The sequence below is a fragment of the Lonchura striata genome, chromosome 15, assembly GCF_050655825.1.
Source record: "Lonchura striata isolate lonStrDom1 chromosome 15, ASM5065582v1, whole genome shotgun sequence".
Classification (NCBI taxonomy): Eukaryota; Metazoa; Chordata; class Aves; order Passeriformes; family Estrildidae; genus Lonchura; species Lonchura striata.
Window position 1 is genome coordinate 14168088 of NC_140717.1, and position 21023 is coordinate 14189110.

The 21023-nt window shown below is 43.1% G+C and overlaps 1 protein-coding gene and 1 long non-coding RNA gene across 4 annotated transcripts in view; one reads left to right on the top strand and one right to left on the bottom strand.

Moving 5' to 3' along the window:
* The window catches only part of ATP2A2 (ATPase sarcoplasmic/endoplasmic reticulum Ca2+ transporting 2), a 42539-nt gene extending 25536 nt beyond the window's left edge, over positions 1-17003 (top strand). Inside the window, exons 9-21 of one of the 3 annotated variants that reach the window (XR_002465638.3) lie at positions 2185-2273; positions 4530-4632; positions 5138-5269; positions 5358-5480; positions 5650-5868; positions 6618-6953; positions 7185-7405; positions 8372-8574; positions 8741-8826; positions 9223-9356; positions 10347-10464; positions 10579-12131; positions 15900-17003. Coding sequence is in view for 2 of the 3 variants with exons in the window: in XM_021532727.4 (XP_021388402.1) it covers positions 2185-2273; positions 4530-4632; positions 5138-5269; positions 5358-5480; positions 5650-5868; positions 6618-6953; positions 7185-7405; positions 8372-8574; positions 8741-8826; positions 9223-9356; positions 10347-10464; positions 10579-10851 (2037 nt within the window). In the remaining variant the exon portion in view is untranslated. Of the gene's footprint in view, positions 1-2184; positions 2274-4529; positions 4633-5137; positions 5270-5357; positions 5481-5649; positions 5869-6617; positions 6954-7184; positions 7406-8371; positions 8575-8740; positions 8827-9222; positions 9357-10346; positions 10465-10578; positions 12235-15899 lie in introns of those variants that run through there. The other 2 variants (XM_021532729.3, XM_021532727.4) reach the window with 2 other exon arrangements.
* Positions 1326-20204, bottom strand: LOC146766023 (uncharacterized). Its single transcript, XR_014958612.1, has 3 exons — positions 20065-20204; positions 19000-19091; positions 1326-1462 (listed from the first exon to the last, which is right to left on the bottom strand). It is a non-coding gene; the product is annotated as an uncharacterized LOC146766023 (long non-coding RNA).
* Between the last annotated feature and the right edge of the window lie 819 nt (positions 20205-21023).

The window sequence follows — 21023 nt, forward strand, 5'->3', positions numbered from 1 at the left end:
GCTCCTGTTCTCCTCAGCCACTCTCGGGAGTCAGCACTGCTCAAATTCTCCTGATCCCAGCTCTTTTGCGTTCTCATTTCGTCAAAATCCTGCTCTTATTTTCCTGAGATAAGCCTCCACTTTGAATTTGGTTTTCCACTGTGTAGTCTGGAAGGCTTTTGTCTCTTTCCTTACTTAGTCATGGCCAAAAACAGCTGTACTCACACTCACAGAGCAGAAGACTGTTTGTAAGCAGCTTTCCATTGACTTTCGTGTGAGCCTTTCAGGTTACTGCCAATTCTTTGGTGTGATTTATGCCTTTTATTAGAAAGTTACACTGTAGAACGGGCTGTGTGTAAGTGTCAAACACTTGACTTCAGTTGAGAAAGATAACAATAGTGGAGAAACTTAGTATAAGAAAAGGAGATTTACTGCAGTAACTTAGGTAGTCAAAGGTGTTTTCACTCCTGGGTGATTCCACCTTTATTTGGTTATCTTGCCTTCAGTGGCTTTGCTGGTCTGATGGGGATCACTGCAGTGTTTTCAGTGTGCAACAATGACTAATCTGGCAGCTTGAGGTGCAGTTGACCCTGTCACCAGCATTGCCAGGGTCATTGTCAATGTTGGTGTATTTTTAGGTAAGCAGGAGTTCTGTGCCTCTCCCTTCCCCCCCATACACTGAATTCTTCTGTTTAATAACTTTAGATGCTCAGTGGCACAGCAACTCCAGCATGCAATGTCCAGAGCCTCATTACATTGGGTTAGAATTCCAAATGTGTGCATGTTGGGCTCTGCACACCAGTGGTGAAAGTTTGTAAGCCCTAAGCACTTTGTTCTCATGTGATTGATGGCTTTTTCTTCCTAATTGGTGGTTGACTTGTTGTACTTCCTTAAGTATCATAGTATTTATACCTAAGAGACACAAAGCAGCTGCTCATCAGTATTCCAGAGGAGGTTACTTGCAGTAGAGTTGCATAACTGCCCTAGTCTTTGCAGGGATTTTTTCATCCTGCAGATGCCAAAAGCAGGAGGCTTCCCTGGTTAACTCATCATTTAAGTTGTGTTTATTTAAAAGCTCAAAATGCTCTGCTCCTTATTTAGAGGGCTAAATGTTTTAGATCTTCTCCAGCAGAGCTTGGTTCCTTGTTAGCCTCTGAGGGCTGCAAAAGAACGTGAATTGAAGTTTGCAAATACATAGCAAAATTTTAATACCTATAACAATGAGTTTATTTTATTGGGCTGTGTTTTGTGAAGATGCTTGTCTAAAATGTAGGGCACACAGTGAGGGGAGAGGAGGATATTGCTAAAATGTGATGTGACAAAATGGCTTGTGCTAACCAGTGGATCAGAAGTTCCATTAGGATACACCATCAATTAGTGAGAAATTATCTTCTCTAGTGCTACTCCAACGGAGAGTAAGACAGCTTCAGGCACTGTGGTTTTTATCTCTATCCTCTCACATGTGATTCTGCCTGCAGCTCTCCTGGAAAGGAAACGAAGGAAAGACTGATTTGCAGATCTCTTAGAGAACTGAATCCTTCAGATTGGTGTCTGAATTTGAAAATACCATTTTCACCAGTGCTAGAAGAGCACTTGAATTGGCTGATTGGTTTAAACTCCCAGTATCCCATGTGGTAAAGTGACTTATAACTGGAAACCAGGACAGGAAACACTTTCATTTAAGGCTGGTATTGGGAGAAAGTGGCCATAGTCTGGCTCTTGCTAAAACCTCACCCCTTAGATCTCAGCGTCTCCTATTTGTAGATGCTTTTATTATGATTTTGGAAGAAATTGACAGTGTCCAGCTGAGCTGTGTTTGACTATTCCAAAGCAGAGAACTAATTCATGATTTGTGTTACATGAGAATTAATTCACAGGTGTGAAGTTTAGGAACAGCTTGGCTCTAGTGAGGCTTGTCAGGTGGTGTGTGAATGGGCTTCCCAGCTGAAGTAACACAGTTCCTGTGGTTTTCAGCTCTGCTTTCCAAAGAGCTCTGTAGGCAGAAGAGCTGTTCCCTGTACTTTGTGCTTCAGTGTATGGAGCTATTCAAACACATGTGGGATCCAAGTGCACAGAATCAGGTCTTGTCTGGTTTGTTTATTCAGACTGAACTTGCCTCTTGTACCTGCTTGCCTAAGGCCTGTTTAAATCTCTTGCTTTAATCATTGTTCAAAGGTAGTAACACTTCTAACTCTCTCATTTCAGATGTTTATCCTGGACAGAGTAGAAGGAGACAGCTGCTCCCTGAATGAATTTACTGTAACTGGCTCAACATATGCTCCCATGGGAGAAGTGTAAGTGTCTTGTTTAGGTTAAATATTTGTCTGTTCATGCATTCACTATTACTTTAGTCTAGAAAAGGGGTATATGTTATATTCAATAGTGATAGTTAATGAGTGAAAGGTCAGCCAGTGAGAATGCACGCATCAGCTGTAAGTCTCTACTAGTGAGGTAAGTGGTTCATCCTGAAGACCAGAAATTTTTAGGACTCTGCTTCTTGAAGAAAAGCCTCTTTTTACTGGGTTTTTACAGCTCCTTTTACTTGATCAGTCCTGCATGTGTTTTATAACCTTATCAGTTCAGTTTTACATGCAGAGTAGAACTCTGCTGTGGATGATGTAGAATTTAATTTCAGTTATTGTAAACATCTCAGCCTTGTGCGGTTTCACTCGTGTGCCTCTGACTCCTTGCCCATCTCAATAATGATTATCTCTGTTTAATTTCCATGGCAGTTAAGACCCTGGTGTTCCCAGCAGCTGGAAATCTTAATTCCCCAGTTCTTTTTTGTTTCAAAGCTAATTGCTGTCAAAAGCTTATGCTTTCATTTCAGGAGGCAGCATTTGCTTAGACAAGGTGACTCCAGACCTTGAAAAACTCCCAGCTATTGCACTTTAGCTGGGCTTACAAGAGCTCCAGATAAACAAAATAATAAAATAGTGTGGTGACAGATGTGAGGGATAATGAGACAGACAGCAATGTTTGTTAATGTGCTGTTTTCACTTACTGAAGTTAAGGGAATGTGAACAAGTGTGTTAAACTCACTGCATTCGGGGATACAAAGGATTCTGAGAGAGGGAAATTGCCACAGAAAGGCTCTTACTGGAGCATAGGGAAACTCAGCTCAACTCCAGCCCTTGGGCCTGGTTTATATCTGCATTTATGGACAGCTTTTAAAGCTGTGGCTTTGAAGTCAGTCACCTTACTTAAAAGTGACTTCACCTTGGATTGCAGACTGTCACTGAAAAAGGAGTTTGGGGGGGTTAAGAGGCAATTAATCCATTGCACTGGCCCAGAGCAGGACCTGCTCCAGATATGAAGCATTTCTAACAGGTACTTGGTACTTCAGATACTGTTGGCTTCCACAGCCTATTCAGTTTCATAACCTTTAAGTGTTCTTGCACTAATATGCTGGTGTTCTTTGACTTCAGAACAGGTGAAAACAGGAAGTTTTGGGTGGGATGGATGAGGTGAGAGCTGGACTTCAAAGCCACAGCTTATGGCTGTGGGATTATATGCCAAATGCAACATTAAAAACTTACTTGTTTCCTTAAGATTCATTTTGTTTTCGTGCTGTGTTACACAACACTGGAATTTGTTTGCAGTACCACAACTGAACAAAAGCTTACATAATGGGACATGTCATCGTCTGTGTTGTGAATTCTTAGAGTAATGATCCACATCTTTCCACCATCAGACCTTTTTCCCCCAGTCCTTCAGAGCTTTAATAAAAGATATTCTATATTAGCTCAGCCTTGGTAATTTTGCTAGGGGAAAACAACAGTATTGAGCACTGTCTTGGTTCTCTTGTGCTTGCTGTAGAAGTCTGGGAATATTCCAGAAAAGGAGTAAATTCACTGTTTCCAAGTGTGAAAGCAGAGAAGTTGCTTCTTAGTTGGGATGTCAAAATGGTGCTTTACTTCAGAAAAATGTACCTTCCCTCTCTGAAGCCTCGAGATATTGATTATTGTGTTTCACTAGTAGAAAAGAGCATTTTTTTTCTCGTGGAGTTAGTCTGAAATAACTTCACTTTTCATGGCTTTAGGATGCTGACATATAATACAAATCAATTGTTAGGAAACTAAAGAGGCAAATCTGCTTTAATGCCTGCCCAGTGCATGCACTTCATGCATTGCAGTAAAGCTGCAGAATATGCAGCAGGAAGGAAGCTGAGCTCCACAAGTATCCAGCAGTACTCCTCCCCTGCTTGGACCTCCCCTCCAAGCCCTGCAAAAACAGGGGCTCCAACAGTGCCTTCCTGAGCTCGTCACTGAGCCTTCTCCAGGCTGCTGTGCGACTGTCACTGGAGGAAGTGAGTTTTTGTCACTCAGGGAGTGATGTCATCAGTGAGCTTCTCATTCCATTCACGATTCTGATCCAAACTTCAGAACTCCCCTTTATCAATCCTGCTCTTCCCAACAACTTCTGTGGTTCCAAGTCCATAACTAATGAGCATTGTAGTGAATGGAAATGCAGTAAAGAGGATGAAGAAAATACGAGATGCTGATACTAAATAACTAACTTCAGTCTCCCCGTTTTCTTCCTCTGCAAAGGCATAAAGATGACAAGCTCATTAAATGCAGCCAGTATGATGGTCTTGTGGAACTTGCAACGATCTGTGCACTCTGCAATGATTCCTCTTTGGATTACAATGAAGTAAGTTCATATTCTGGAACAGAGGAGAGTGTGGCAATGAGGATAAATGTTCTCATCTGTCTGTGTAATACCTTTCAGTGCTAAATCCCCTTCTAGCCAAGGCGGGGAGAGTATTTAGGCCCTCTGAAGTATTAGTTCTGAGAAATACATGTTTGTTGAACACTGAGAACTAAATCCAGCAGCAAGTGTAATCTGTAATTTGGAGATCTCCTGATGCTGCATTCTTGCTTTGCCTTGCTGCCTTATGGGTGCTACCAAGTCTCAAAATGACTGAAATACTTGATGATAAAATACTGACATCTCTCCCTGCTGCTCCTGAGGTTAAAGGCTTCAAATTCCTACAAATCAAGCTCCTCAAAGCTGGTCTTTTAAAATAGTTTTACTTGTTTCATGAGCCACATTAAAACTTGTAAAGCTTCCCCCCACCCATTGTGACACTTGAGCTTGGTAGGTTCCAGGTGATGTTTAAAGTCCTGTGCTTTTGTTTGCTTTGTGTTAACTCAAGGCTAAAGGAGTTTATGAAAAGGTTGGTGAAGCCACAGAGACGGCGCTTACGTGTCTGGTTGAGAAAATGAACGTGTTCGACACAGACCTGAAGGGACTTTCTAGGATCGAGCGTGCCAACGCCTGCAACTCGGTGAGTCCTCTTTTACTGCCATTGCCTGGGGACACAGCTCTGTAGTGTGTATCACCTAAATGCATTTTATGCTTTTTGTTTTAATAAGGTGATAAAACAACTGATGAAGAAAGAATTCACTCTGGAATTCTCAAGGGACAGGAAGTCGATGTCTGTCTATTGTACTCCGAACAAACCGAGCCGCACGTCCATGAGCAAGATGTTTGTTAAGGTCAGTCCCTCTCTGGAGAGAGAAAGGTGATGGAATGGCTGCAGAGTATTTTAAATACTTAAAAATTACAGTGCAACTAACTGCAGCTTGGAGTGGGAGGAAAGACTCAGTAATTTGTAATGGAAAGGGATTTATTAAGCTAAATTACTTCTTCTTTTTGTCTCTGCAGGGTGCTCCTGAAGGTGTGATTGACAGATGTACACATGTCCGTGTTGGAAATGCTAAAATACCTTTGACCCCAGGAATTAAGCAGAAAATAATGTCTGTCATTAGAGAATGGGGAACTGGCAGGGACACGCTGCGTTGTTTGGCTCTGGCAACCCATGACAATCCTCCCAAAAAAGAGGAAATGAATCTGGAGGACTCCTCAAATTTCATAAACTATGAGGTAAGATCAGTAGCACTTCTCCCTCTTCCAAACTGGAGAATGGTGGCTCCTTCTGTTTGATTATTCCTTGAGGAAGTTACATCTGAGAATTTTCTTTCTGAGTATTTTTGGTGTCAGACACAACAGTTCCCCACTTGTATGGAGGGAATGCTCAGTATAAGAAGAGATTTTTTGTTTTAGAAGAAATTGTTGATGGCAGGTAGCTTTTTTTAGCTAAAAGCACAAGAAGAAATCAGTTAAACAGTCCAAAAATTGCGTTGTGGTTTCGGCTTTTATGGTTTTTCAGTTTGACGTTGCTCAACTACAAGACCTTTTTGGGGCTTTTGTGATGGAACATACCTCTCTGGGAGTCAGGTTCACTTCCCTGCCTTCTGTGCTATCAGCTGCAAGGGCTCAATCCATGATTATCATCTTAGCTGCTCTGTAATTTTCCAATGAAATCTGTATCTGGTATTTAGGAGGAAAGTAACAACAGTTGCATGAGTTCTTGCCTTGTGCTCTCTCTGCTCCTGGCACTGAGGGTAAGAATGAAAGACTCAATGCTTGCAGGTTGAATTTGCAAGGCTGGCAAGTAGAACACAGTTTAACTTCAAATTAGTGCACTTGAAGCAAAATTTGGTAAAGCAGGACAAGGAGTTATCCCAAATGTCACAACACAGACGTAACATGCAGGGAAAACAATTATTTCACTGCTACCAGAGGAGAAACCTGCAGGATCTTGCACTAAAACTCGCTGTGTCTTGTTTCAGACCAACCTGACATTTGTGGGCTGCGTGGGAATGCTGGATCCCCCAAGGATTGAGGTAGCTTCATCCATAAAGCTGTGCAGACAGGCTGGCATCAGAGTTATTATGATCACTGGTGACAACAAGGGCACAGCTGTGGCCATTTGCCGCCGCATCGGGATCTTTGTGGAGGATGAGGATGTGTCCACCAAAGCCTTCACGGGCAGGGAGTTTGATGAGCTGTCCCTGGCTGCCCAGAGGGATGCCTGCCACCATGCCCGCTGCTTTGCCCGGGTAGAGCCTTCCCACAAATCCAAAATTGTGGAGTTCCTTCAGTCTTTCGATGAGATCACAGCCATGGTAAGTGATGGTAACTTGGTTAGAAAGAAAGACAAATGCTGTTTAAACCCTAATTGGGCCTTCTCTGAGTAACTTCCCATTCTGGAAAACACTTGCTTCCATATTTCCCTGCATTTAGTGAGTTTTTTGGAGGATCCAAAACCACACCCAGTGCAAAATTCCTTTCTGGATCTGTATGTGAATGCCCACCTTATTTACTGATTCATTTCCAACCCTGAATTCTCATTTTAGACTGGTGATGGTGTCAATGATGCCCCTGCACTGAAGAAAGCAGAAATTGGAATTGCCATGGGTTCTGGTACTGCAGTGGCCAAAACTGCTTCTGAAATGGTTTTGGCAGATGACAATTTCTCCACAATTGTGGCTGCTGTGGAAGAAGGACGTGCAATTTATAACAACATGAAACAGTTCATCAGATACCTGATCTCCTCCAATGTTGGGGAAGTTGTTTGGTAGGTTTAAGTTTATTTTTTCTTTGAGCTAGAGTAGTGATGATGGTGTCTTCCAGTATTTCTCACTAAAACCAGAGGAGGAGGTTCTCCAGGTAATGGATCTCTGTAGAAGTTGCATGTTTCTGGCCTGTCTTCAGTGAAGAATTGTAGCTTGCCACAGAAGTTGTATTGTGTTATTTAGAATATTCTAGCTCAGTAGGTAATGTTTTCCAGTCATTTCCATGATTGGAATAATTCTCTAGAGAAGGAAAACCAAAACCTTAATCAAACATCACAAGATGTAGAATTTCAGATAACGTAGTCCCAGGCATAGCTTAGATGTTTGTTTAACCTCAGGTTCCAGAAACACGTCTTGTGTTCCTCTGGGAGGAGCAGTGGTCACCCAGCACAACAGAATGCATTGCTGGTGACAAAATGTAAATATGATCTGCTCACAGACCTTACATCAAAGCAGACTTTTCCCAGAGTGGGATAAAGCACAGCAATTCTCTCGCCTTGTTTCTTGTCAGCTTTAGGGCCATCCTTCATATGGCTCTTGCTGCAGCCCCTTATTTCTGTTCTATTTATTCGCACAGGCTTGGAGCCATGAAAGTTACAGGTTCAATAAACTTCTGCAGGGAATAGCAGTAATCTAGGGAAATGAAGGTTAGTTATTTGAGCCAAAATGTGTCTTTTAGAAAGTGGTTTGCAAGCCTTTATCCATGTGTCTGTATATATTTATCTATACAGACAAGTAGAGTGGAGAAAAGTCTTCAATTTTTGAAGTTATCAGAAGCAACAATACTTCAAAGCTTACATGCCAGTGGTTAGTCTTTGCTCTTGGGTGTGTGTTTAGTTTTCTGATTGTGAATATTCAGCTTGTGATCTTCAGTGGGTAAGAGAGAACAGAAGTGCTGCTGCAGGTTTAGGCTTAAACGTTACTGACGTGTACAAGAATAAGCTTGTAACTGGTGGATTTCTTTGTAGTATCTTCTTGACTGCTGCCCTGGGTTTTCCTGAAGCTCTAATTCCTGTTCAGCTGCTGTGGGTTAACCTTGTGACGGATGGTCTCCCTGCCACTGCCCTGGGCTTTAACCCTCCTGACCTTGATATCATGAACAAGCCGCCACGCAACCCCAAAGAGCCCCTCATCAGTGGGTGGCTCTTCTTCCGTTACCTGGCTATTGGATGTAAGTCCTGATGGCTTTTTTTGTTCCTTAAATAAACTAAGACATGAATTACAACCTGGGTTTTTTCAGTACTGGAAGTCTTGATGGAGAAGTTCAAGTGTGGCAAGTTCAAGTATGTCTTGCATACAGTTCCCAGCGCTGAGAAAAGCTTTTTGTTTTCTTGCAGGTTATGTTGGTGCTGCCACAGTGGGTGCTGCTGCTTGGTGGTTTATTGCTGCTGATGGTGGTCCAAAAGTTTCCTTTTACCAGCTGGTATTTGCTCAGTTTAATATCTTTGGGGGGAGAGGGGAGGTTCCTGGTGCTTTCATACTTGAAATGACTGTACAAATGCGGTAGGTTACGAAGATTTATATAATTAAATATTTTCAGACTTGCACCTGTGAAACTTCATCATGATTAATTAATCTTGATAGCAAAGCTCAGAGGTGGGATACCTGAGCTTCTAACAATTTGAAGGACAAATTGTCTTGTTAAGTGAAAGCCTAAAGAGGATTTTTCTAAAGCAGGCAGGAGTCTGTAAGCAGAAACTTTTAGAAGTCACAGAAGAAACTTCCTTTCTGCAATACTCACTGCTGTTTTCCTGGTTGCCTATTTTACATTTTAAAAGTTAACAAGCTGTGGAAGTGAGTTGACTCTGTTCTGTTCCAGAGCCATTTTCTGCAGTGCAAGGAGGACAATCCAGACTTCTATGGGGTGGACTGTGTGGTGTTTGAGTCCCCGTATCCGATGACAATGGCTCTCTCTGTGCTTGTCACCATAGAGATGTGCAATGCTCTCAACAGGTTCGTATGTCCCAACACGAAAGCCAAGCTTCTGCACAGCTTATCCAAAATCCTGCTTTTTGTGCAATTTGATGCTTGGTGAACAGCTCAGCTAATGAAGAGTGAGTCACATTTCCCTTCTGAGTTCTGGTAGTGCAAACAAACTTGACTCTTAGATAACATTTGAGATCTCTTATCATAAGGTGTATTTTTAAGTCTGCCAATTCATTCTGGTATTTTACTAAGCACAAGCCACTGAAATATTTTCCATTATTTTTAATCTAAGATTAATCAATCAGATTATCCCTACTATGTTGGTATAAAGTGATATCAAGGAGAACTAAAATAAGAATGCTGGAGATATGGAAAATAGTTTTCCTTGCCCTAAGGGAGTATGGGTTTAGCCAATTAATATTAGATTATAAATGGAAACCACTAAATAGCACAATGTCAAGGGTATTTTTCTTCAAATAGCTTAGAGGTCAGTTAATTTAAAAACAAATAAACTTGAAATACATTGCACTAGGGTAGTCCTACATAAAGATACTGCTCTACATCTGCTGCTCTGGATCTCAGCCTCTTCTCCAGCACAGCCTAAAGGCAGATGGAATCAAGAGCCAGCATTAAGAAGGTGAAAGTTTTTGGCCCTCTGTCAGTCTTTCAGTGAACTCCAGCAAAAATGGGTACACTCGGGGCCCTGGTAGACTCAGCTCTCTTAGGGAAGTGTGGACATGGCAGCCTTTCTCTCCCATGGAGAGGATTTTGGGCTCATAGTGAGAAGAATAGACTAGGTCAGGACAGAACACTTGAGGTGATTTCAAGAACAGACCCAAGGCTGATGCTGACTGATTTGCTGAGCTGACTTCCAGGCCAGTTTGAAGTTGCAGCATCCGAACCATGTCCTGGGCTGTTTCCTGCCTGGGATCCCTGTGCTGTGCCAGGCTGCTTTGTGGTTCTCAGAGCTTCCTGTTGGTGTCAAAGAGTCACATATGAGCCATGTTTCTGTTGCAGCCTGTCAGAAAACCAGTCCCTGATGAGGATGCCCCCGTGGGAGAACATCTGGCTGGTGGGGGCCATTTGCTTGTCCATGTCCCTCCACTTCCTTATCCTTTATGTGGAACCACTGCCAGTAAGTGCTCATGCCTTACCCCCACCCCTGAACTTCCCAACAGAGCAAAACCTTGTGTGGGGCTCGAGGCCAGGGCTGCAGGGGGAGCTTGGTAACCCCTGGCTTTTCTTTCAGATTATCTTCCAGATCACACCTCTGAACGTGACTCAGTGGCTGATGGTATTGAAAATCTCCCTCCCTGTCATTCTGCTGGATGAAACACTTAAATATGTGGCCCGTAACTACCTGGAACCTGGTAAAGATGATAGTGTGCGGCCTGCCACCAAACCCTGTGCTCTGTCAGCATGCACCGAAGGAGTTTCCTGGCCGTTTGTGTTCATTACTATGCCCCTGGTTATCTGGCTTTACAGCACAGACACTAACTTTAGTGATATGTTCTGGTCTTGACTGACATGGTGACGAGTTTTACATTCAAAGGAAAAAAAAAAAAAGTTTAACTTAATTTTTTTATTGTTTAGAGCAACTGTCTATTTCTGCTGAATTTTCACATGAACATATTTGCCGGTGATGGAGGTTTCATAATCTAGATTTTGGTTTTTGCTTTTTCTGACTTCAGTGGGGGCAATATATTCCTCTTTTATACACAGTTAAAGTGTCCATTGACATGTACAGAGAACTAACACTATTTTATGCAAATATTTTTTTGTAGATGAAAAGCATGTACAGTGTTCTGTTCAATAGTCTATTCATCGTGTAAAAAAAAAGTAAATTTGTTTTGAGCCAGCGGACACTATCAAACTAAATTGGCAGCAGATTTTAGGGAATGAATGTGTGTTGTCTAAAACTAAAAAAGCATGTAACTGTTTGTCTTCTGCATGATCATCCAAACTTAATTTGTCATAAAGTCAGGTTTTGTTCACAAGCAGAACTTTCTGCACTGGGTAGAGTCCTGCTCCCTGGGTCAGGATTTCTTCTCAGTCCCCTCTTCCCTCACTCTTGGTTCTTGACTGTCCTTGTTTACACCACTTTCTGTATGAGGTATGCCTGATCCTGCTCGTGCAGAAAATACCATTCCAGGTGCAGCCTGCTGGGGTTCTTCCATACTCTCCACACACATAGGGTTGTTTTTTTTTTAAGGATTATTTATTTGTCTATTGTATTTTATTGTAACAGACCTTACTTTGCCAGTGTTGCCCATTATGCAGGGATAGGGAGGGCTACTTCTGTCTCCTTAAATCTAAAGCCTTTCTAACACACACAATCTGTTTCAGTTCAAAAGAGGGTTAAAGTTGGGGTTCAATACCTTTTTTACACATGTCAGAGCCTTTCTTTTTCTTTCTTTTTTTTTTTTTTTTCCCTTTAAGATCAAAATTTGCAATGAGATCTGAAAAAAATAACTTGCACTGCATAGCTAGAAATTGGATTTCCTACACTTAGGGCACTAATGCTCAGTTGTATACATGGAGTTACTCTGCTGGCCTGTTGTTAGCCTGACTTTAAGTAACAAGCTCGTGTGTGTTTTTTGTAAAATCTGTAAATAGCACATGACCAAATTGAACATATTGTATAGAACTATTTTTATTTTAATGTGGCACTAACCACCTTCATTATTACGGTAAATGTTAAAGCATGTTTTCAAATTCAGTCCTGTATCAACAATGTGTAAGTCATTAACAGTCCTAACTGTGGTGTTTTTCTCCAATGCCTTCCAACTTTCATCGACTAAAGTGAGTATTTTTCTTCCATTTCACCCTGCCAGTGGTGACTTGCTGTAAAATAGCATATGCTGTATACATGTTGAAGAATAAATAGTAATTTCCTTCATTCCCATGCTGTGTTTTGTCAAACTCTGCTGTGCTACATTATTATCACCACTTTAGACTCTTGTTTTGTGGTCTGAAGCTCAAATTACCGATTCCAAAGGCAAAGCACTTGCTTTTGGTTTAGTGTATTTTAGGGTCTTGTTTTATAGCACCTGGGAGCCTTAGTGCCCCAAGGTCTTACAGCTTTTGGTCTTAAGTTTGAGATAAAATCAGACAAATCTGTAACTTAAGACCCTGGCAGCTGTTACCATGAACGTTTAGTGTCCAAAACTCTCTGGTACTCGTGGTCAGGTGCTGGATTATTCCAAAGCTTTTCCCTGCTCTGAAACAGGGGCTCCCCCTTAGAGCTGAGCACCCTCCCCTGGTCCCTGCAGTGCTCGAAGGGCAGGTGCTGCTCCTGGTAAAACCAGCTCCTTATTTGTTATTTGCCATCTGAGAAGGCAAAAGAACAGTCTCAGCTTAACAGGGCAGTCTTTGAAACTTGCCCTGGGGTCACTGTGTCTGTAGAGCAGCAGGTGCTGTTCTCTTGTGCTGGCTCAGTGTGCTTTAGTAACCAAATTCAAACAGCTTTGTGATCCCTCTTGGAGGGGAAGGATAGTTCCAGGCTATGTTCTCTTGCTGCCAGCTGCAATCCAGCGGGCACTCGTAATTCTCTAGGTTTAAGCTCTCGAGTGGAGAGGTGCTCCCTCCGAACACAGAGGCTCTCTCAGAAATTCCACTGCATTGTGATACTTTGTTTATAGAGATTTTGACTTGATGCTGAAGGGGCTCAGAGGAGCTGACCTGATGATGTTGCAGGTGTGTTGCCAAACTGTGAGCGTTCAAATCCCCTCAGATGCCCTTTTTTGGTGTGGAAGAGCCAAACTACAGTTTTGCATTCCATAAAACCACTGGCCTTCACCGGCCTTTAGCTGTATCAATAACAAATGAGCAGCTTGAGACTCATCCCTGTTCTTGAAACAAAAAATAATAGTTCCTGTGATGTAGGATTCCTTGAGATCAAAGTGGGTACCAGTGTGTTATTTGTTGGAAACAAATTAGGAGCTTAGTTCTGTGCTCCCACTGCTCTTGACAGACACTTCCAGGGCAGGAGTGCCACTGAATCCTTGAACACAGGCTCTGCTGAACCTCAGAGCACCGTGTGGTGGCCTGTTTAAAGCCACGTGTCTGGCTGCCACCATGAATAAATCTGCTTCTTGTACAATCCTGTTCCTGTCTTTTATGCCAAATAATCCTGCTATACACCCCCTTTTTGCCTCTCTTAAGAAGCTGAAGGGGAAAATGACTGTCAATAAGTAGATTTAAAATATTCAGAATTCAGCACCTTCTCTGTTGGATCTGTCAGTGTTGAAGATGAATCTTGCTGCTTGTCATGGATCTCCATAGAGATCTGAGGACTCATTCGTGCCTCTGTCTCTTGAGGTAGGGCCTTGTGTTCTTGGACTTTGCCTTGAAATCTGGATGAGTGGAGGCAAATGGAGATGTTTGGATCCATCCCTACAGGCTCCTGAGCTTACAGAACAGTCAGGTTTTACAAGGTGCTACTTCAGAGCCCAGGCAATCTTCATCTGCCCTGTTTTTCTTCTGTTTCTCCCAGTCTTGTCCAAGTTTCCCTGGAGAAATGGAGCCATGGGGTTCCCCAGGATCAGCAGCTGCAGATCTCGGGTTGGATGGCAGCTGTGCTGTGCTTTCAGGGTTCTGTTCTCCAGATGCTGTAAATCCCACCCTTGGCTGGTTGGATGTCCACACCTACCATGAGCTTCCCCCTGGGTGATGAAGCATCCTGCCCTGGCATCACACCCTTGTGATCCTGGAGCTGGGGTGCCAGGTCTGGGCTTCAGCCCTGGCAGCTGAGCAGGCTGGGGGAAGCTGCAGGAAGAGCCTAAGGAGCTGAGGGCTTTTCTGTCATAGGAAGTACAGAACTGCAGTGCAAAGTTTGTCATTTTTGCAGGAAATGTCTGAACTAAAGTGTTTATCCTTAGTTGTATAGATCCTGTCATCCTTCAGCCTCAGTCTTTTCAGCTGGAGAAGCCAGGAAGGGAGGCCTTCTTAGGACAGACTCATTTGCCAACATCTCAAAGTCAAAACTCATTTGTTTCCCCAGAAGTTTCCTCTCCAACCTCCCCAGCTGGGGTTGAAGGAGGTAACTCCTATTGAACCATGTTAGCCCACAAACAGCAGCCCTTGTTCAAGGAGGACTGAGAATTCCCCAGGCTTGATCTCCCACTCCATTCTTACAAAATAACTTCATATTTTTTGTTTCTCTTTGCTCCCATCTCACCGAGCTTTTTCATCTCTGCTGTTTCCTGGATTCCTTGGTGCCCTCACACATCACTGCTTATTCTCTCCTGTGAGAGGGGTGTGTAAGAGCAGGATCAATCGTGTGATTAATGCTGCCTTATGCTGGGAACACCAGGAAGGATATTGGCTTGTGCTGGGAACCCGCTGGGGTTTGGAATGAGAGCAGCTCCTCCTGACTCCTGTGTTCTGTAGCAAGGAGGATGCTCAGGCAGCTGCAGTCATGCAATGAATTTTTAGACAGGAACTCTTGTCTTTGCAGTGCCTTGGGCTCTCTCTGCTTTCACGTGTGAGCAATCCAAAGTGCTGAGCTACACAACGAGCTGCTCCTTCTTGCTGGCATCCAAGCAATAAAAATAGTTCATACTTGGTTTCCCAAAACGTTATTGCAAATAAATGAGTACGAAAGAGGCTGCAGAAAAACATTTCTACCGGTCTGTCAAAGTGCTCCGAGGCGTGTGTTGGTAGAGAGGCTGCTGGGGAGGTTCCTGGTATGAAATGAGTTTTTAATCTGATGATAGAATGCAGTACAGCAGGGCCAGCCCAAGACAGCTCGAGCCCAGAGCTGATGGTACACAGCCCAAGGGGGCTCAATTTGCTGAGATGAAGGGAGGTAAAACCAATAGAGTCGTCTGTCTCTTGCACCTGTCTTGTTTACTTTTTTGCACTTCTAACCATTAACTGTTTCCCTAATCTCTGCTAATTACATCCTTAATTGCATTAATATGCATTTTCAAATCTTAGCAGGAGAGCCCAAATTTTAGTGTTGAAGCAGTGTTTGGAAGAGCTTCCCTGGAGCTGTAGGGACTCAGAGCAGTCTCTCCAGACACAAGGCTGACCTTATGCTGTGGTAGGGGTGAAGTACAGCAGGAGCTTTAGGACCTTGTACTCTATCCTTTGCCTACACATAATCCGTGTAGTTTAATGACTTCTTCAAAGCTTTCCTACTGCTTCCCAGAACAAGCTGCCTGACTTGGAAAAGGGACATTGTTAGGTCACTTTGGGGCCAATCCTGCCCTAATACCTCGACTGAAACAAACCAATGGAACTTGAAAGTAAAAATTCCAAAGAAGTGAGAATTGTCTGTTGCCACTGGTCAGGCAAAAGCTAATTAAATGTGTCTTAATTGTTTTTCACTGCAGTCTTAGTAGGAAGCGCTGGCTCTGATGATAATCAAGGGAGCTGAGCCTTAATCCAGAGGATTCTGAGTTTCAAGAACAAAGTAACCTGAGAGTGTCCCTTCAATGACAGAGCAGCCAGTTAGCAAACTTAACATTCTTTCTTCTGTCACTGTTGATCTTAGTCTTGCTTGTATAATGATACTTAGCATTCATCCTTTCATTAACTGATGCCTTTTCTTTCTTTCCTTTTCAGCAATACTGGAGTAATCGCTTCCTAAACAATTTTGCAGAAATGTAAGGTTGTTTTGTTGCGTGCATGTGTTTTTAGCAACACATCTACCAAAACTTCTGCATGTATCGTGTAAAGATTCTTTGCTTTCCCTTAAAAACAAAACTCATTGTGTTCTCTGTGGAAGAAATGTGTGGTACCATTAGGACTCCATGATACAGATGTACAAACGTGCAATATAGCTTACCGAGTCGGAACTCTCTCCAGAGAAGTTGGGTTTCTGTGCTGCATGGAGAAGAGTTTGGTTATCCTTGAACAAGAATTGAGGAGCTGTCAGCCGATTTCCATATTCCTGTATGTAAAACGTCCGTTTATACAATGTACAATATCAGATAATGCATGCCTTGGGGTGTAGACGGATCTCTCTCTGTATTGTATCATCCAAACATCCTACTCCAACAGCTTCTGTACAATGCTCTCCTATTTATAAATCCATGGAAACGATTACAGATGAATGTTAAACCGTAAGCCTCCACTTCATAACGTTGGATTTTTTTTATCATCTGTGCAAATCAACCTCTTTTGCACTGTAATGTAACTTATTTAAATCTAAGGCAGTAAGACAGATGTTGGTGCAATACAAAATATCGTGATGCATTTATCTAAAAAGCAACAACGACGTAGCCAGTTCCCACAGCTGCATGTGTGACCTTTAGAAGTTGTAAATAAGATCAATTGTCTATTGACATGCTGACAGTAAAGGAGCATCACACCTAGTTTCATTTGTATCAGGTAAATAAATTTATTCTACAATACGTACTCGGCGTGTTATTTGATGCACTTTGTTTCCTGCAGGTCCGTGCGCAGGCACTGCAGCGCGCTCTTATTTTAATGCCAGGATGACACTTTTTAGCACCAACACCATTGCAATCTTTCCTCCTAGAACTATGCAGATGCAGCTGCTCCTCGGCAGTATTGACCTCTTCGCTGGTGTGATTTCCTCTGTCCAGGGGCTTGTGTGTGTGTTTAAGGGACACTGTCAAGTACTTTGATCACTCAGTTTTTTTAAAATGCTCCATTGTTTGTAAAATCCCTCTGAGAAACGCAAAATAAACAATTCTTTCCCAACTACATCTTTATATTTTTTTTGTCCGTTTCTAGTTTCTAAATTGCCCCAGCTTTAAAGTAGCTCCTGGTCTCTTCCCTTTCCGTAGGCAAAAGGAAGATGAGCCAAATGTGTTTGCTCCAAACCACACCACGAGCATCCTGCTGGGAGTGCTTGGCAGTTTGGGCTCACTCCCTTCCCCAGACCAGGGGCTGCTCTGCCACGAGCTCACAAGGCTGCTGCTGGGCAAGGCTAAAGCACTCCCAGGGTAAAAGCTGGAATTTCCAAGTATCCTGCAATGCTCTGCTCAAAGCCCAAACACCAGATTTTGTTTGGAATCAGAGACAATTTAGGAATGTATTTTACGTTAAATGTAATGCCTCTTAGCCTCCAGCCCCTGATAGCAGCACCCTGCTGGCAAACAGCGTTATCCTAATGAGGTGACACATCTGAGACCCTTCAACCGCAGCAGTGTGAGGTTTAAAAATAAAAGGCTCGAATTCCATGGTCCAGCAGCTCTATACGATGTGTGTTAACGCATCGGGCCGAGCTGCTGGCGGCTGCTTCCACCTATGGAAGTGCTGTGCCGGCAGGCTGAGCTCTGCTGCTCGCCCCGGGGCTGTCGGAGCCCGGCTCTGCTCTCCCCTATCTCCCGCGGCTCTTCCCGCAGCCGCATTCAGAGCACGGCCAGCGCTGCCAGCAGCGCCCCGAGCCCGGGGGAAGAGCATCTCCGGCCTCTCACCTCTCAGCCTGGCCGGGAAAACCTTTCTCAGCCTCCCTCCAGCCCGGCTGCGCTCCTGGCCCCGTTTTCTGCGTGTGGAACTTGTCCCCAGCACGGTGCCCAAAGGAAAGCTCAGCCCCGATGGGAAATCGTTATTCAGCACCAACTCAGCCTGAAACATTTCTTTAAATGATGATCTGCAAGTTTAAGCAGAATGAGTCCCCCAGCTGGAGGACAGCCATGTGAGGAGAACGTGATGCTCAGTGGGTTGCCAAGGTGCTCAGTGTGAGAATATGTGGTAAGAGATGCTGAAATAAACAGCTTCATCTTCCCCCTCCTCCTCCTCCTCTCCTCCCTGCCAACCCCCAGCTCTAAAGCACCACATGGATGAGCCCACTGACAGCACAGAGCAAAGAAACCACTCCCCACAGCTCAAGTTATGAGGCATTATGGACATATTACATTAAACTCTAAATACAGAGGGCAGGCAATATCCCTATTTTTACCTCGAGGTGAATTTGAGTATCATTAGAGCCCACGTCCACCCCCAAGAGAGTGGGTGAGAAATGAGAGCAGCTCTGAGCACCTGAGGATATTTTCTAAAAGATTTCATCCCAACAGTTTACCCACATAGAGGTGCAGAGAAGACTTCCAACATCAATTTATCAGGCCCCTGGATTTTACCTCATACCCCAAACCATCACCCTGTTTGCCACATTGCTGGTTTGATGGGATGATAGGTGAGGAAAAGGAATCTGATCTCCAAACTCATAAAAGTCCTTGGCCCCTCTGGAAGCTCTTGGAAAGAGAGGCTTGTACAGAGTAAACACCCACTGGGGACCCACTCCACACCCCTGACTTTGCAAAGCAAAGGCCAGGCTCAAGCCAGTGAGAGAAAAGAGATTATTCTTTCTATTTTGAAGTTCCATCAAGTGACAGGGACTAGCCAAAGGGCTTTCCTTAATACATAAATTGTTACACTGACGTTCCCCAGGTGTACATTTTATTTTTCTCTGTTTGCACCAAAATAACTCTATTTTATTATCAATTTCCTCCCTAAACAACCCAGTCTTATATACATCCTTGCCTCCTCTTGGCCAGCTTCCAAAGGACATTTTAACCAACTCAGGCTGTTTAGTTTGAAATCACAGGTTTATACTAAGTTTAAGCCCTCCTAAGATCACTAAATTTAAGACCCATGGAGACTGCAGATCTGGGTTTTTAAAATATATTTGGTGGTGGTATGTTTGTGTAACCTGAAGTAACAATGGCAGACACAGCCTTTCAGATTTCCTTACCACTGAGATCTAAATGAGGGAATAAGGTTTGCTGAATCAGAAATCCTGCCTGCTTCTGCCCTGGATGGATCAGTTTCCACATCACTGAGCTCCTGAAAAGCAAGAAGGGAAGAATCACAACACAAAGAGGCTTAATGAGGAAGACAGTTACTGAAAGGGGGGGAAAAAGTCCTAGTTAATCAAAAATCTCTCTGTAACCAGCAAGCAGCAGCAGAAAAAGAAGATTCTGCTGCAATTCAACAGAGAACACTGATATTGGCCAGCAGTCCTCAGTCCCTCTGTTATTTCTGCTTCACAATTCCAGGATTCCCATGATCTAGAAATCTTCAAAATTAGAAACACTGCCAGAATTGCAGGTGTTATCAGCACATGATAAGAGTAAATGCAATATTTAGGCAATTTCTAACCACACCACAAATGTGTGCTGCTTTCAGACTGGTAAATTCAGCCTTCTAGCCCTTAGCCAAGTCTATGTACAGTCTGAAGAAATTCTGTCCCTTGCTTATCACTTACTGTCAAAGTAGGAAAGAATGAAAAGGTAGTAATGAAATATGTGATTTAAATTAAAGGATTTCAGGCAAACAGGGGCACTCTGCCCTTACCCAGCACCTCAGACACACCAACACTTCACAGTACAACTGGATGGCAACAGAATTCTTGCCTCATGTGCAAACTGTTTCACTCCCATCACTGATCTAACACAGCCTGAACTTCAGTTCTTGGCTTTGTGATCTTTTCTTCTCAGGTGAAGAGCATGTGATTGAGGCAGGGAATGAGGTCAGCTGCTTATTAAGGGCTAATTGTTATATTCCCTGAACTAAATGCCTGTAACTGCACTGGAGAATACCAGACCTGTGCAGAACCAGAGATCACATTCTAAAATTAAAGCAGTAATGAAGGCTCATTAATAGGCAAGCAGAATCCCTCTAGAATTCTGAAGTGAGGGCCAAATATATCTCTCTACACAATCTCAACATGTGTGGCACCTCAAAGTTCCACAGCCACAGTGCAGCTCTTAGTAAAGATCACACACAGCTACGTAAGCCCAACACATCAGGTACTTACCAGCCTTCATCTGCACACACTGACAACTTCTCATTTCCAGTAAGGAACCAAGTTCTCAGGAAACCAAAGCTGTGAGGGTACAAATCACTTTTAACAGCCATCTCTAGGTGTTCTGAGCTGTGCCTGGACTTGTTTGCTCAAGCTGCACTCAAAGATTCATCTTGAAGTAGTTTTAGTTTCCTGCCTGTTCTAAAAGCAGAGATTATCAGATTATCTACAAACACACTACAGAATGGTTTCAGTAGAACTGTGGCTCTCCAGTTTCCTCTTCTATGTAAACACTTCAGAGAAATGTGCAAAGACAGTGGTTTCCACCTGAAAAGAACAACCTATTCAAAGGAACTATTAGAATTAAATGGCTGAAAAATACAGCACATATCTCATATACTCCTCATCAATTAAATGTATCCTGCCTTTAGTTTAGTAACCCAACTCAATTTTCATTCTCAGCAGAGGTCTGGAATACAACTAGAAAGCTAATGCAGCTACCCAGCTTTGAGCTGGTGAATGCTGAGTTTGAGGAGAAAGCAAAGTTTTTTTAATATAAAAATAGATGCTTTGAATATCTTGCATGATTTTTCCGTTATAAGACACGTGATGAGCTGAAATCCATTCAGTGCATCCCACAGCAATGGCAAAGATATGAAGAGGACAAAAGCCTTTTGTTAATTAAAGTAATTAATGAAATATTTGCTCTCCCTGAGACGTTACACATTTGGTGAATCTGCTCACTGGAAGAGCAGGAGCAGCTTGTGCCAACCCAACTGCCACGACAGCTTTGCTTTGCTGTTCTTCCCCTACCACCTTCAAAGAACCAAAACTCAGTTTGGTATTTTGGAAACTCTAAAGCCCACAGAATTCCAGAGAGAACAGACAAGCAGCTGTTTTATTTTCTTAAATGGATGAACTATTGGACTCCTCCTCTGTAAGCCATGACACACCAGAACATTTCCAAAACA